General features: G+C 39.5%; 1 protein-coding gene across 7 annotated transcripts in view; it reads left to right on the top strand.

Moving 5' to 3' along the window:
• The window catches only part of ppp1r13bb (protein phosphatase 1, regulatory subunit 13Bb), a 32159-nt gene that overhangs the window by 6357 nt on the left and 11336 nt on the right, over positions 1 to 14466 (top strand). For all 7 annotated transcript variants that reach the window (XM_074616204.1, XM_074616207.1, XM_074616206.1 and 4 more), the window contains 4 exons: positions 4697 to 4844; positions 6933 to 7052; positions 7833 to 7903; positions 14145 to 14246. In XM_074616204.1, the coding sequence (XP_074472305.1) occupies positions 4697 to 4844; positions 6933 to 7052; positions 7833 to 7903; positions 14145 to 14246 (441 nt within the window). The remainder of the gene's footprint in view (positions 1 to 4696; positions 4845 to 6932; positions 7053 to 7832; positions 7904 to 14144; positions 14247 to 14466) is intronic.

The raw sequence follows: 14466 nt of genomic DNA, 5'->3' as shown, positions 1-14466 counted from the left end.
TTACTTGTTTGGTCTATAAAATATCAGAAAATGGTGAAAAATGTGGATCAGTGTTTCCCAAAGCCCACGATGACGTCCTTAAATGTCTTGTTTTGTCCACAACGCAAATATATTCAGTTTACTGTCATAGAGGAGTAAAGAAACCAGAAAATATTCACATTTAAGAAGCTGGAATCAGAGAATTTTGACTATTTTTCTTAAAAAATAACACTGATTAATCGATTATCAAAATAATTGCCGATTAATTTAATAGTTGACAACTTATAGATTAATCGTTGCAGCTCTACATTGAACACTATTGTAAAACATAAATGTAAATAAGGATGGACACCACCAAAACTAATTAAAATAACTGCATCAGTCTTATCTGTATTCAAACTGATGTTGTTGCTGGCCTCGCTGGGCTGTTTTGTGTTCATTATGTTTCGTCCTGTACTACGTTGTGTCTTATTATGCAGCTGGTAGCACTCCAATATCCCTGGGGGATTAGCAAAGTAATTATCTATCAGTAAAATGTAGACATAACTAGTCTCCAGCTTACTTCCAACCCTTTTTCTCAGTTTCTCCCCCATTTCTTTTTTTTTTTTTTTTCTGTTCATGCTCTTGCAGATCAGGTCCCGAAAAATGACATCCATCACTATTCTGTCTGGACATTGGTCCTAATAACACTCTTAAGAAGCATCATGGAATCGCAGATAGATGGGTGGTATGGATGGACAGCATAATGGCTCCACTTCCGTTTCATCATCCATAGTTTCTGAATTTTGCCAAAATCGGAGCTTTTGGGCTCATAATGAGCCGAGCGAAGTCGCAGAGGCTCCCGAGCACAAGTGATTATATTGCTTCAGTCAGGCTGCTGCAGAAAATGTCAATGAATCACACAGCTGCATTATTAAAGGGTGAGTCACTTTATCTCGGAGAAGCTCCCGGAGTAATAGTCTATAGGTGGCTTACTTAACTTAGATATTATATGATGTACGCTGACAGTTATTGTAGCACTACAAACGCACCCTGAGGCCAAACCGTTACGCATCAATGGAACTTAATTGCACGTTACATCGGAGCACCTACTAAAAGATGCATGTGTAAAATATTACTCACTAAACAAAGTAAACTGCATAGTGGGTGGGATGCGAGGTTATAATAGTTTTGAATTTTCAGTTTTTTATTTTATTTTAGTTTAGTTTTCATAGTCTTCTGTTTTTCCGAAAGGTTTATTTTTTATTTTTTATATATTTAGTTTTATTTATTATTTTTTTTAGGGCCAGCTATAATGTCTCAGAAGTATGTAACTACATATACATACAAAATACGTGATTGGAGAACTGTGTAAGAATGGCCATAATGTTTAATGTTTAATATTTGCGCTACTTTAGTGTCTCGTGAAGCAATTGTGTCACAGCATCATCTCCTGGAATTTAAAGTCCATTCAGTTTCTGAAAAACTGAAATGAATTTACGTTCATTTTTATTTTATATAGTTTCAGTTTAGTTTTTCTTAAAGGATATAGTTTTTATTTCGTTTCAGTTTATTAAAAATATTTGTCACTGCTTATTTTTGTTTAGGTTTACTATAATAACTCTGATGTGATGTAGTCCTAGTTGGAGGTGTCGGTCCGTTGATTTGGTGTGACTTTGTAGACTATGGTTTGACATTGTGAGCCATATGTAAACTAAGATAACGGAGCCCTTTGATAGTAATGTTTCATTCTAAGTCTTGACTTCCTCTGCATTATACTTAAACTGTTCCTTGGCTCAACTCCTCCATGTTAGGTTCAACCAGTGAAGCAAAAACTGTGAAAGGTTGAAGGTTAAGCAAAATGCGGGGAATCTGGATTCTAGCTGAACTCGCATAACTTGCACAAAGGCCACGATAAACACTCTTTTCAAACACAGCCAACATTTTTATTTCATTTTGAACATCCCTCCAAACTCTTGGCTTTGTTATAGATATATTCTATATGTTGGCTTCTCTCTGCACTTTATGTTGTGATCTCTTCACAGTCCTGTTTATCTGTAGTGAGTGACACAAAAAGTGAGGGCCTGTCACATGAAACAGGAAGGCACACCTCGAACCCCTAGAGCGCTTTGTGCCACGGAAAACAATGAAAATCTGGCGGAAAGAAAAACACATCATAGATGTGCTGTAACACTGGATATAGAGGAGTTCATATTCATCTTTTATCTTCCAAAAAACAAATTACAATAGCAAAGAAGTCATTAATATGGGCTGGTCTAAACAGGACACACGGGGAACATCATCACATTAATTAAACTGACTATCCTTCAACATAACATTTGGAGTTTGATGGCATAGCTTTCTCTCTTTTTTTGTGCATAGAGCACTCTAGAGGACATCATCCACTGCTCCTCTCATCCTGTATTTTGGCTTTATTCAACCAAGACGTGGATTAATCTCATCATAGGATCCACATACTAGTTGTTTACCCAGAAAATAGATGAAAATATTTATTTACTCCACATTTTACATTCTAAATTCAAAGTGGATAAGTGTTTTCTTTTATGCCCTGCAGACATATTTAACCCAGGGAGTCAATACTTTGCAAACACTGAATCTTCTTAGATATGTTTTTATCAGCTTGGACCATCTGGATTTGGGGATTTTTTTTTGTTTTTGCTTTCTTCCTTTAGGGGTAACATTAGACATGCATTGGAACTAGTGTGTGTGTGTGTTAGTTTAAGATTTAAGGGTCTGTCTGCTGATTAGTGTAAAAGGAAAATCTTATTACATCCAATATGCCTCAATGTTGTATAACAGTGAAACATGAAAAAGTCCAAGGAGATTGTCATATTACCATAAATGGTCGACGTTTCAGATAGAGAATATGAACATAGAGCAAATATGCTAATGGAGGTAAAATTACATGAGATAAATGACATATTTATTCTATTATTAAGTCTATAAAATGCAAAAGAATGCCGTTACAAGTTACCCAAGAGACATATTGATGTTGCAATATTGCTTATTTTGAACATACAAACATTAAATATTTCAGTTTACAATAGTATCACACTAGTTGGTCAAACTGGGTCTGAAAAGTGAAGCCAATGCGGAAGTGCCTTTAACTTGCATTCTTTCTAACAGCCAGCAGGGGGCGACTCCTCTGGTTGCAAAAAGAAGTCTGATTGTATAGAAGTCTATGAGAAAATGAGCCTACTCCTCACTTGATTTATTACCTCAGTAAACATTGTAAACATGAGTTTATGGTCTCAATCGCTAGTTTCAAGTCTTCTTCAATGCAGCATGATGTTCATTTAGTAAATTATGGTCCCATTTAGAGTCAAATAGACCATAAAGGAGGGGATACTTTAGAGCGTAGCTACCTTGTGATTGACAGGTCGCCTCTACGGCGTTGTCCGTGTTTTCGTCTTAGAACTTTAACCCTTTCACAGTGTGTTTTCAGTTCATGAAAGTTAATTATAACGTTTTTGGTCATCTAAAAATGTCGTTAAGTTGTATTTACCCTCTTGTGTCACATCTAGTTGCAAAAAAAACAACATGGCGATGGCCAAAATTCTGACCTCAAGGCTTCGAAACGGCAGTCCACAAACCAATGGGTGACATCACACTTCTATACAGTCTATGGTCAAACTACTATAAGAAACTGACTGACTGTTTTCTGCTTAATAAGATTTCAACACTGTTTATGCTGGCCAAAAGGTGTTCTAGAAAGAAACACCACCAATCTGTATCATTTCAATGTTTGTGACTATTTGTACAAAAAAATCATGTTCAACACTGTGTGGACCACCAACTATGCCTGAAGTTAATTTATAGAACATTGTAGTTTAAATCAAAATCCTCCAAAAAATCATAAATGGACATTTCCCCAAATCGTTCAGCCCGAGCTGTTTGTTGATTTTCAGCTGGTTGGTTAATCACCCAATCATTTTAGCCTTTGTATTCCAGCTGAAGACACACACTATGCAGGCAGTGCCATATGGATTAGTCCAAAGGCCATGTATACACTGCCATTACCTTGTCACCCTGCGAGTCAGCTGAGGTTTGGACAGGTAGTGTTGTAGTCTGATAGCTGCAGATACAAAGGAGCACTTTGAACACTCAGGTGATTGCTTGAAGATGCTGCATTTGGGATGAAGTTCACTTAAGTCCTTATCATCATCTTCTGTCTTCTGCCTCCATGCAGCCTATAACATTTTAGCCATTTAGTAGCTCACATTTAGGAGGGTATATTTAGGACAGATCTGCAGTTTCCTCAGTCATCCATTGACTCCGTGTGTCCTGAAAGTTAGTTGTTTAGAACTTAGAAAGCAATGTGTGATCTCTGCTTTGACCTCTTTTACTGTTATGTGATTACAGACAGAAGCATGTGCGGGCTTGTATTGCTATGTATGTCTTGCCTCCCAGGCTGAACAGCAGTGTATGTTCAACGCTATGGCAGGCCCTAATCATAGTAAACAGAAATGTGGCAGGCACAGGCATGAGTCCACCAGCCGCTCAAACTAACAGTTGGCGCTGCTGGTGGATGGCAAAATGTCGCATCAGCAGACTGGGCTTTGTACAACGCAAGAGTGGGTTAAGCTTCGTCCTTAAACCACAGCATCAGATAATTACATATTCTCTCATTTCTTGTACCATCTTTAAGTATATTTCTGTCAGTATTATCTGTGTTTTTCTTTCATGATTTTTGTGTTTTTTTTTATTCCTCTTTCAGATGATATTGACGGTGTACCTCAGCGATGGGGAACAGGCTGCCACTGAGGTGCCCATCACCCCCGAGACGACGTGCCGCGACGTCGTCGAGTTCTGCAAAGAGCCCGGCGAGAGCGGCTGCCACCTGGCCGAGGTCTGGAGAGGCAACGGTAAGAGCTGGTTTAAAAGAGTGCTGCTTGTTACGGAGGCGCTTCTTTTCTTGTGGTGAAAGCAGCGCTCAGTGCTCCGCCCCGTTAAAGAAGGTGTCACCAGTAATGCATGAATCTGAAAGTCCATTATCTCTGAGCGTGACACTTCACTTACGAGCACAGGAATGTAATTATATAAAGCAGTAGCCTTTAGCCTTCCTCATTAATGTAAAAACAAGCACTTCATTAAAAGAAAGTTCAGCTGCCAAGCAGGGCCATGCATGACTGCCTGAGTGGAGGATGGAGAAGCCACAGATAAGGCAAAAGTTTCACACCCTCAAATAGAAGAGAAGAATAGATCAGCTATTAATACTATAATATACTTAAAGTACAAACTTGTATGTCAGAACAGGGTTACGTGCTGGTGCAGTCCACAGCACTGTCACAACAGATTCCACTCGGCCCGAACACTTTGCTCCCATCTCCACAGTCGTGCTGACACACCCGGTGTTATCAGCGTTTTTTGCTGAGGGGCCACTCCCCTGTTGAAAACAACATCCCCAGCCGAGGGCTTTATTAACCCACGTTATGCAATCGTGTTCGGCTGGTGCCTCACAATGCAGCCGTCTGCCCCCGAAACCTCCTAAAACCTCTCTGTCTTTGTCTCTGCCTCTTTGTCTCTCTTAGTTTTGCCCACAGAGCGCTCATCCTCTTGAAATGTGAAAAAAAAAAGTTTTAGCAGGCGTACTTATCCATCAATCTCAGCGGTCATAGTTTTTATAGGGATGTCATCACTTGATTTAATTCTGATAAAACACGCACACTGCCAAGACATAGACAGATGTCAGCATAAAGTAATAATAATACATTTTATTTAATGGGCGCCTTTCATGGCACTCAAGGTCACCTTACATCACATAAAATCAGTAATAAAACCTTCAATAAACAACAAGCACCGGTAATAAAACATAAATAAAATCAACAATAACACATACAATAGTTAAAGTGAATACGCTAGTTCAAAATGATGGGTTTTAAAAGCAGTTTTGAATCTGTAATTGAGTCCAGTATGCGGACGTGAGAGGGATAGTGGGTTTCCAAAGTTTGGGTGCAGTATAGGACAATGTCCTGGCACCCATTGTGCTGAGGTTGATGGCTGGTAGTGCCAGTAGACCTGCTGATGAAGACCGCAGGGAAAGATAAAGTTGCTTAGATCATAAGTGTGTCTGTTGTTCTTTGATGATCTTTACTTTATTAGTTCATTTTTTTAATCATCGTAGTTATCAGAACATTAAAGAGGATCTATTATGCTCATTTCTAGGTTCATACATGCATTTTGGGTTTCTACGAGGTTTATTTCACAACAATGACCCGCTACTTAGCTGTACATTATCCCGCTTATTACACGGCTACTTACTTAAGAAGTCAATAATTTGACACAAAAACGGTCCGCCAGAGTCCCAATCAGAACTGCGCACATAGCAACGGTCTGTTATACATAGCAACGGTCTGCTATAAAGAAATAACAGACCGTTGAATGCTGTGATTGACCAATCAGAATCGAGTATTCAACAAAGCTATGTAATAAGCAAATGTGTTACTTGGTGACATCACCACGTTACAAAAAAAAAAGGCGGGACTTCAAACAAGGCTTTTCAGGCAGTTAAGGAGCAGTGTTTCTGTGGGGGAGAGTAACTCCTTTTTGGCGTGGACTTTGGACTTTGTAACTTTGCAGACCTTTTACATGCACAAAGAACGATATAACACAATAAAGGAAAGGGAAAAAGCAGAAAAGCATAATAGGTCCTCTTTAACACGCACACAGTTTCCCCCTCCACTCCCAAGCCAAGTTTGCATTGGCCTGCCCTACGACACCTCTGTTGTGGGTTAGTCATTTCAGATTTATCAGAGACATGAGAGTAATGTTTTCAATCTAACTCTCAGCAAGAAAGCATATTTACCAAAAATATCAAACGTTTTCTTTAAACTGTGCTTTTAACTGGCACACATAATTTTGCATATGACTCATTGGACATGTACTAGAAAACTGAATTAGATCAGCGGTTTCCATGTTTAGTTTAACTAATCTTAACTTTTCTGTCTGTGTAGAGCGAGCGATCCCCTTCGAACACATGATGTATGAACATCTGCAGAAATGGGGGCCTCGGAAACAAGAAGTCAAGTTCTTCCTCCGGCATGAAGATTCACCGACTGAGAGCAGTGATCAAGGTGCGTATTGTCTCCTCTGTCTGGAGGTGTTTCTGCTCTGTGTAGTCTCTCTACCTGGAGGGTGGAGGGTGGGGTCGAGGGTTGTCGGGGAATTCCTGACACCTGTTCTGGCTGAGTGCTCATCTATGGACGCTGTTATCTAGTTTGTCTTCACGGAAGTTTAATTGATGCTTGATGGTGCATGTCAAAGGATGAATCATGCATTGACAGGAATCTTTTTTTGCATTTGTGTTTGGGTGGAGTATAGCCACATAGAAAGCTAGGTGTAAAACAAATTCCTGTGTTGGAATTGAATCAAAGTCAGGTTACATTGTGTAGACCACTAAAGGAAGCACACACAAAGTTAACAGGCGGCAGAGAAACAAACTCATTCTGACGTGATCCTGATCTGATTCATATTTGATATAAGAAAGTGTATTTTTGCAGCAAAGGTACCATCAAGATATCCGGTGATTTTTTTTAGAAGTACAGTACAGCAGAAGTGGCCCTTTTTTTTGTATCTCTTCCTGTGACGTTTTAAATCATTTACTCACATCTTTCCATCAAGCCTTTCTTATCAAAAACAGTTTGAGTTAGGTGGCTTTAGTCAGCAGTGCTTGTCCCAGTTCTTAAATGCCTCTGTCACGAGCAATCAAGTCAATGAATTTTCAAACTATTCCTGACAATGGTTGTTGCCTCTGAATCTGCACTTGTGTGCGACTGTGCACGCCCCGTCTGTGCACGCTGGTGTGTCTCTGCCCTGCCCGTGTTTGTGATGGCGACTGTTTTCTTTTTTTGCAGGGAGTCAGCAGTCTCAGGATCAGACGAGTCGCAGAAGTGGAAACGCTGGAGAGAAGCACAATGAGAATGGGGTGAGTCTTAATTAGCATTGTCTAAAATAAAAGGATGCTAAAATAGAAATGTACTTTTACAGAACAAACCAGGTCTATAGGCAGTTATGAAATCCTTCAGTGCAGTTACACAGGCAGATACGAAGAGACAAAAAAAGACTCTGAAAGTGGAAGCAGGGCTAACTAACTTTCACCTCGTTAGTCTAGCTTGTTAACAGCAGCACTGATTCCTACACGACGTTAATGTTATTTTAACATCTGCTGAGTGCCATTGTCGAAGTCCTGCACACTGTGTTGTTTTCGTCACACATTATAGAAAGGAGGGGGGGTGTTGCTAGCATTTGCTGTCTCTTTTTCATGGGTCCAGTTGTGGCCAGACTGTCAGAACTCTCAGCAATGGGTTGACCCGTCATCACAGATGTTGTACAAAGCAAATGAATCAGATCCGTACACAATCTAGTGTAGTGTACACAAGGGGTGGGAATCACCAGAGGCCCCACGATACGATATTATCACGACTCTTAAGTCACGATATGATGTTATTGTGATATTAAACATTTTGCGATATGCTGAGTATCGCGATAAGATAAGATAGAAAAGAATATATTGCGATTTCTTACCTTTTTTCAACTGCAAAATATGCAGTTTGTCAACATCTGCGTTATCTAATAAGATAAGAGTTTTCACTCCTCATCAGCATCATCTCAGTTTTCATTCACATATCTTGAGGTCAGAGGTCATGGGACCCCTTTTGTAAATGGCCACGCCAGTTTTTCCTCGCCAAAATTTAGAGTAACTTTGGAGCGGTATTTAGCGTTCTTCCCGACAAGCTAACATGACATGATACTAGTATCTTCACTCTAGCTTTAAGACTGAGCCCGCTACAACCTCTGAAAGACAGAATAGCGTCTTGTTAAGAGGTTAATAGTTATAAAATAAAAGATTGATACTTGACGTCTGTGTATCGATACAATAATGCCACGCAAAATATTGCAAAGAGTATACAGTATATACTGATTTCTTGGCAAAAAATAGTCTTAATTTCAGTTTGACTTTAGTGATACACATTGCAAAGTGGAAAAATGCTTTAAATCATAGTGGCTTTCTAATACAAAGACAAAGGCATTTGTTACACTCTATATTAAAGACTGCAAAGCAAATATTGGCAAGGGAGGAGTCATTGTTCTTCAGTGAGTTTAGCTGACATGATTTCTTTACATCGACTCTAAACTGGTCAAGCAGCATTTCTGTGTTATCATAGTACAGCACAATAATGTCACAACTCCAGTCTCTGGTATATGAGGTAAAAGTATCAGTATCTGTGGATACATGATTCTGATATGAAGCCAGTGTTTGAGAGTAACATCCCAGACCCTGCTCTGTTTCCACACAGTGTTTCCCTGTCAGGTGCGCCCGTTGTTGTGCATGTTGAGCTCTAGCTTTAGGATGTGTGTGCTAGGAGATGTGAATGACTCTGATAAGAGCAGCCTCTGGCGTGGCATCCTTTCTCTCTCCGACCATCTGTCCCAGATTTCACAAAAGTAAAGTGTTGCGGTCAAGGAATCGTAACTAATCCAACCTTAAGGGTCCAGTGCAGCAGGAAATGGAATGGTTGTTGTTTTTGTTTTAAAAGAAAAAAAGATTGTAGCACAAGAGCACCCAGAAGCCATTCCTTTCATTATCATCCTGAAAACCATCAACTTCTGACCCTGTTTGTGTTGAGGAAGTATCATGAGGTAATATATATTTTTACGGATCTAGAAATCGATCAACTCCCCAGGCGACCGTCTCTATTTAATCACCTCCAGTATGGTACTACTAACCTATAAAACCATAGCATGGCAACATCTATTTTATCACCACTGCTTGTTCAACATTATCAGTTGCACGGCCGGCTCTGCTTTAACCTCCCGAGTGCCGAGGCTCAGTCAGCTGTGTCCGAGTTTCTTTCCTAATATCTGATTTAGAGGATTATATCAGTCAGCCTGCTGGATGATATAACGGGCCCTAAGAGGATCATTGCGTTGGCTTTTCCACGGGCTGCTGCCCAAACCCCAGGGGCTTTCTCTCCGCCATGCAGAGCTGATCATCCTCTGAGAGGGACGCTGCCTCGTAAAAGAGCAGAGGTGCCTCAAGGGAACGCTACGACGACGATCGCACGCATTTTCAATGTTTTTTAATGTCACAATTTTAGTTTCCGTAATTGATGGTGACATCTTATTGGCAGTGCTGAGACATCGCATTTCATTTACCAAGAGCTGACATGATTTGTTGAAAAAAAAAAATTATCTTTAATCAATCACATCGTTTCAGTGATTTTTCATACGATTCTCTGGCTTCTCAAATGTGAGGATTTTCTGCTTTTCCTTACCATTTTATGATGGTTGATTGAATGTCTTTGGGTATCGGACTTTTGGGCGAACAAAACAAGCACTTAGAAGACATCGCCATGGGCTCAGAAATGTCTTTCTTTTTTTATTCCGACCTACATCAATTGATTAGTCGAGAAAATAATTAAAATCAGTAATGAAGATAATCATAGTCACAGCTCTATATTTGGCCATGTCAATAAGCATTTTCTCTTAATCTGTAGTTTATTTTCTTAATTGATGAATCTTTTGGTCTATCGAACGTCAGAGAATAGTTAAATGTGGATCACAATTTCCTTAAACACAAGATAGCATTTTCAAAATGCTTGTTTTATCCAACCATCAGTCCAAAACCCCAAAGACTTTCAGTTAACTATCTGATAATAAATAGATTAATCTTGTAATTAATTTCTCAAAGTAGTTGCTGATTTTTTTTTTTCTGTTGATCAATTAATCAAATAAACGTTTTAGTTCTTACAAAGTTCTTTGCTCTTCAGAACATTATTACATGAGTAATAGTCATGAATAACTGGGTTCTTTTATTCTGAAACATTATTGATGAATATTTTATTAAGGGGTGACTCTACAGGTGAATAGGGTAAAAAAAACAAAAACTAATAGATGTCATCATGAGACTTCCCCAGTTGATTACTTGCATTAAGACAATTGTTTTTTGTGTTAAGAGTTTTCTGAAATGTTATGTTTAAATATGCAAATGAGGCATTATAAAAAGCTAACTTAGGGTGAATTTAGGAGAAATCTACACACGCAAATAGACAAAATGTAGTAAAATAAACACATAAATGTGTATTTTGGATGTTTTATTTCCACTAGTCTGAAAGAAAACATGTTATGGAAGCAAAATAGCCCAAAATCAAAAAATTGACCAGGGCATGAAAAACGATATTTTAGCCTGGGATGTCGCTCTCTGCTTCAGAAACAGATCTATACAGTTGTTGGAGCGGTTAACGTAGTCTCCCATCAATGAGGCTGTGGCTGCTCTCCTTCTCGTTCTGCTCAGTCGGGTGTTTCTCCGACTCCCTCTTCATCATTGTCTGAGGGCGAGTGTGTCTGTTTCTCCCTCGGGTGAATTGTCACTGATGCAGTGTTGCCTGAGTGCATTTGAGCGTGGCTGTGTGTGCGTGTGCCAGTGGCTTCCCCCGCTCTCCCCATCTCGACCTCGCTTGAGTCAGCTCGTCCCTCCCCCCCCACTCCGAGTCTTCCTAGACACTCTTATATCTAAATGCCTTAACAAATCCCAGGTAGGAAACCGCTGCTTGAGCCACACGGGCAAAGCTGCAAATGCAGTGTCCGTGTTGAGTGTCTTTTTAAGAGATGAGATGATGCATGACATCAAATTATTCCCAAAGAGAAGCATGTTTTATTCAGACAAGATGAGTCACAAAAGTGTCTGCCTCTTCTAATCGAGTAAGAGCAGCGCATGCATACAATATTTTTGTCTTTTGCGTGTCTTGTTTATTTCACCTGGACTTTATTATCTATTTTTCATGTCGTCATCCCTTCCATGCCTCTTACTAATCCCTTCATGTTTTAAAAAGAGAGCTCTTTCCGCACAAATATTCTACATTTCTCAGTCTGTTATTTGAAAAAAAAAATAAACACGGTGACATTTCCTGCATCGTCTCCTCCCTCTTTGAACACACTTCCTAAAGGCAAAGTCTAGGAGCACTTCAGCATTTCAGTACCGCTTGTAGTTTGGAGGACTGTAACTCGCTGCTCACTCAGTATGCTGTTTTATTGAAGAGTAGTGCGCCAGCGTGTTGACGGTAGCGGCTGCTTTTAGGATATTCAGAAGTCTGTAGAGTGATAGTTCGGGGAAAAACAGAATTGAATGTGATCGCCAGTCTTCCTTTATTCTCCCGAACAACACATGGGAGCTGATTTCTGGCTCGAGAGGAGGATTTCATTGAAAACGTTTACGGAGGTGATGAACCATTTTTTCATTTCTAGTAAAGCCAATTTTACTGTTACTTCTACTAGCTTGGTCTACATTATATAAACTCTGTACCCTTTTATAGTTTGTTAGTTGCATAGAGCGTTTTTTCTTGCTACAACTATAGCTGAAGTGATTAGTTGGTCAACAGAAAAGAAGAAAATGGCAATAAATTGTTTAAGTAATTTTGCCAAGTCAACTGCCAAATATTCCCTTGTGTATGGTTGTAAGACTTTGCGGCTTCTCTTTCTCTTTTGTTTTTGTAAACTGAATATCTTTAAAGGGTGATTCTACACATTATATGTGGCATTTTCATATGTGAAAAAGGTTGTATGAATCCTTTTGTTTGCTGCACGAAATGTGATAAATTGCCTCAGTTGTGGCCGATGACTACAAGTTTGAAAATGAAAAGAATCTGGAGGTGTGGAGTTAGAAAGAAGTGAGCTCACCAGTTCCTCATCTCTGCTTGAGGCTAGAAGCTTGATGCTACATTATCCGCTGCTAGCATAAAACACCAGAATCTTAGACCGAACTGTAATGCAGGTGTCAGAAGACAGAAGAAAGCTGTCCATCGTGAGTCTGACGATGTTATAGAGTGCTGCAGGGATGACGTATTTTTGTAGGCCAATCAGGAAGTTAGCATCGCCCTGGTTCCCTCGACAAAAAGCCAACGGGATTTTTCCATTGGGTTTTGGATTATTGTAGAAAATAAGCTCTGTGGCAAACAAACGTTTATGATACTTACACGTTGTGTTCAGCAAGATAATCTCCACAAATGAACACCACTTTTATGAAGAGTGAATGCAATCGCCAGATGTAAAAAGCTAACATTAGGCTATAAACAAACTCCACCGCGGTCACATGATCACATCCTGGGCTTTATAAAACTGCAATGGACATTTTTGTTTCTACTATTTTCTGTCATTTTTAGACCAAAACAGTCAATTGCTTGATTGAGAAAACAATCTGCAGATTAATTTGTAATGAAAATAATCATAAATTGAGGCCCCAAGTTATATCATATGAATCTGACCTCTAAGAAAAAAGTAAATCGTGGAGCTTCTATTGATAATGGCAGTTTTGTTTTTTTAACATCAATAAATTGTAATGCATATATAAACCATACAGGGATCCTCTCATTAAACCACTGCTCTACAGCACCAGTAGTGGCCAAAAACATCTCAGGTCATGTTTAGCCGTGAGTCTCCTGCTCGCTAACTGAGTCTCGTCACAAGTAATGTCCCATCGTAATGACATTTGGAGCCTTGCTGTGGAGAACGGAGAGCTCGACTCTCACTGCTGTTTGAGCCTCTGGCTGCTGAAATCAGACAGCTTTTAAAACCATTTCTGCAAATGGCTTTTTGTGTAACTTGTTTCTTTGCTCTTGTTATGTAACGTTTTTAGCTCATGTAACTTCTTTCTGCACTGATTGACTTGCATATTTGTCTTTTAAAGTGCTATTTTGTCAAACATTTACATTTAAAAGTATTGGCAACATACATGACATAAAGATACACAAAGATATATGACCCTGCATGGGATCTCACGGTTTAGTTCTCCAGATGTTTTACGTATTTCTGATACTGAAATTGGACTGTTCAACTTTTAACAGTTGTTTTGGCTAGAGGAAGAGTCGCGTATCCTCATTAGTGTGTCATCATACTCATAGCAGCTCCTACAGGGCAAAAAAACAAATATTGGGTCATGCCCTGGTTTGATCCAAACATGTGTTAGTTTGAGGAAGACGGGACCAGAATTGTTTTTTGGCTTATTGTACAAAATCGTAATTTAAATTAGTTTGAAATGTTTAAAAAGCCCTGTGTATCATCAGTATACATCAGTGGCTCTTATAACATTTTAGAGGTTGTCAACATCAGGACCACTCTGCTCAGATCTCACTGTGTTGTTGACCGATTCTCGTGTGTTTGTGTGTGTGTAGGTGGGGAATCAGCGTGTGGAGCTCACGCTGTCGGAGCTGCAGGAGATGGCCACACGGCAGCAGCAGCAAATCGAGGCTCAGCAGCAGATGCTCGTCGCAAAGGTAGCGTCTTGTCTTCATTCTTTTATCCTGCTATGGTCTTTCATTCAAAATATGCTTCTTACTGCTCCTACCGGGTAACACCAGAGGGTTCACAGGTCCACTACACAGGAGGCTCACCAAAAGCTGCAATATCTTCCTGCTTTTCTAGTTGAAATTGTTAAATCTGAAGCAGAAATTTGTGGTAATTATATCAGAAAATCAGCCAGTCCTTAAACCTAAA

Source organism: Sebastes fasciatus, chromosome 18, assembly GCF_043250625.1.
Source record: "Sebastes fasciatus isolate fSebFas1 chromosome 18, fSebFas1.pri, whole genome shotgun sequence".
Lineage (NCBI taxonomy): Eukaryota > Metazoa > Chordata > Actinopteri > Perciformes > Sebastidae > Sebastes > Sebastes fasciatus.
The sequence above is the reverse complement of the archived record's forward strand: the minus strand, read 5'-3'. Positions and strand labels throughout refer to the sequence as shown.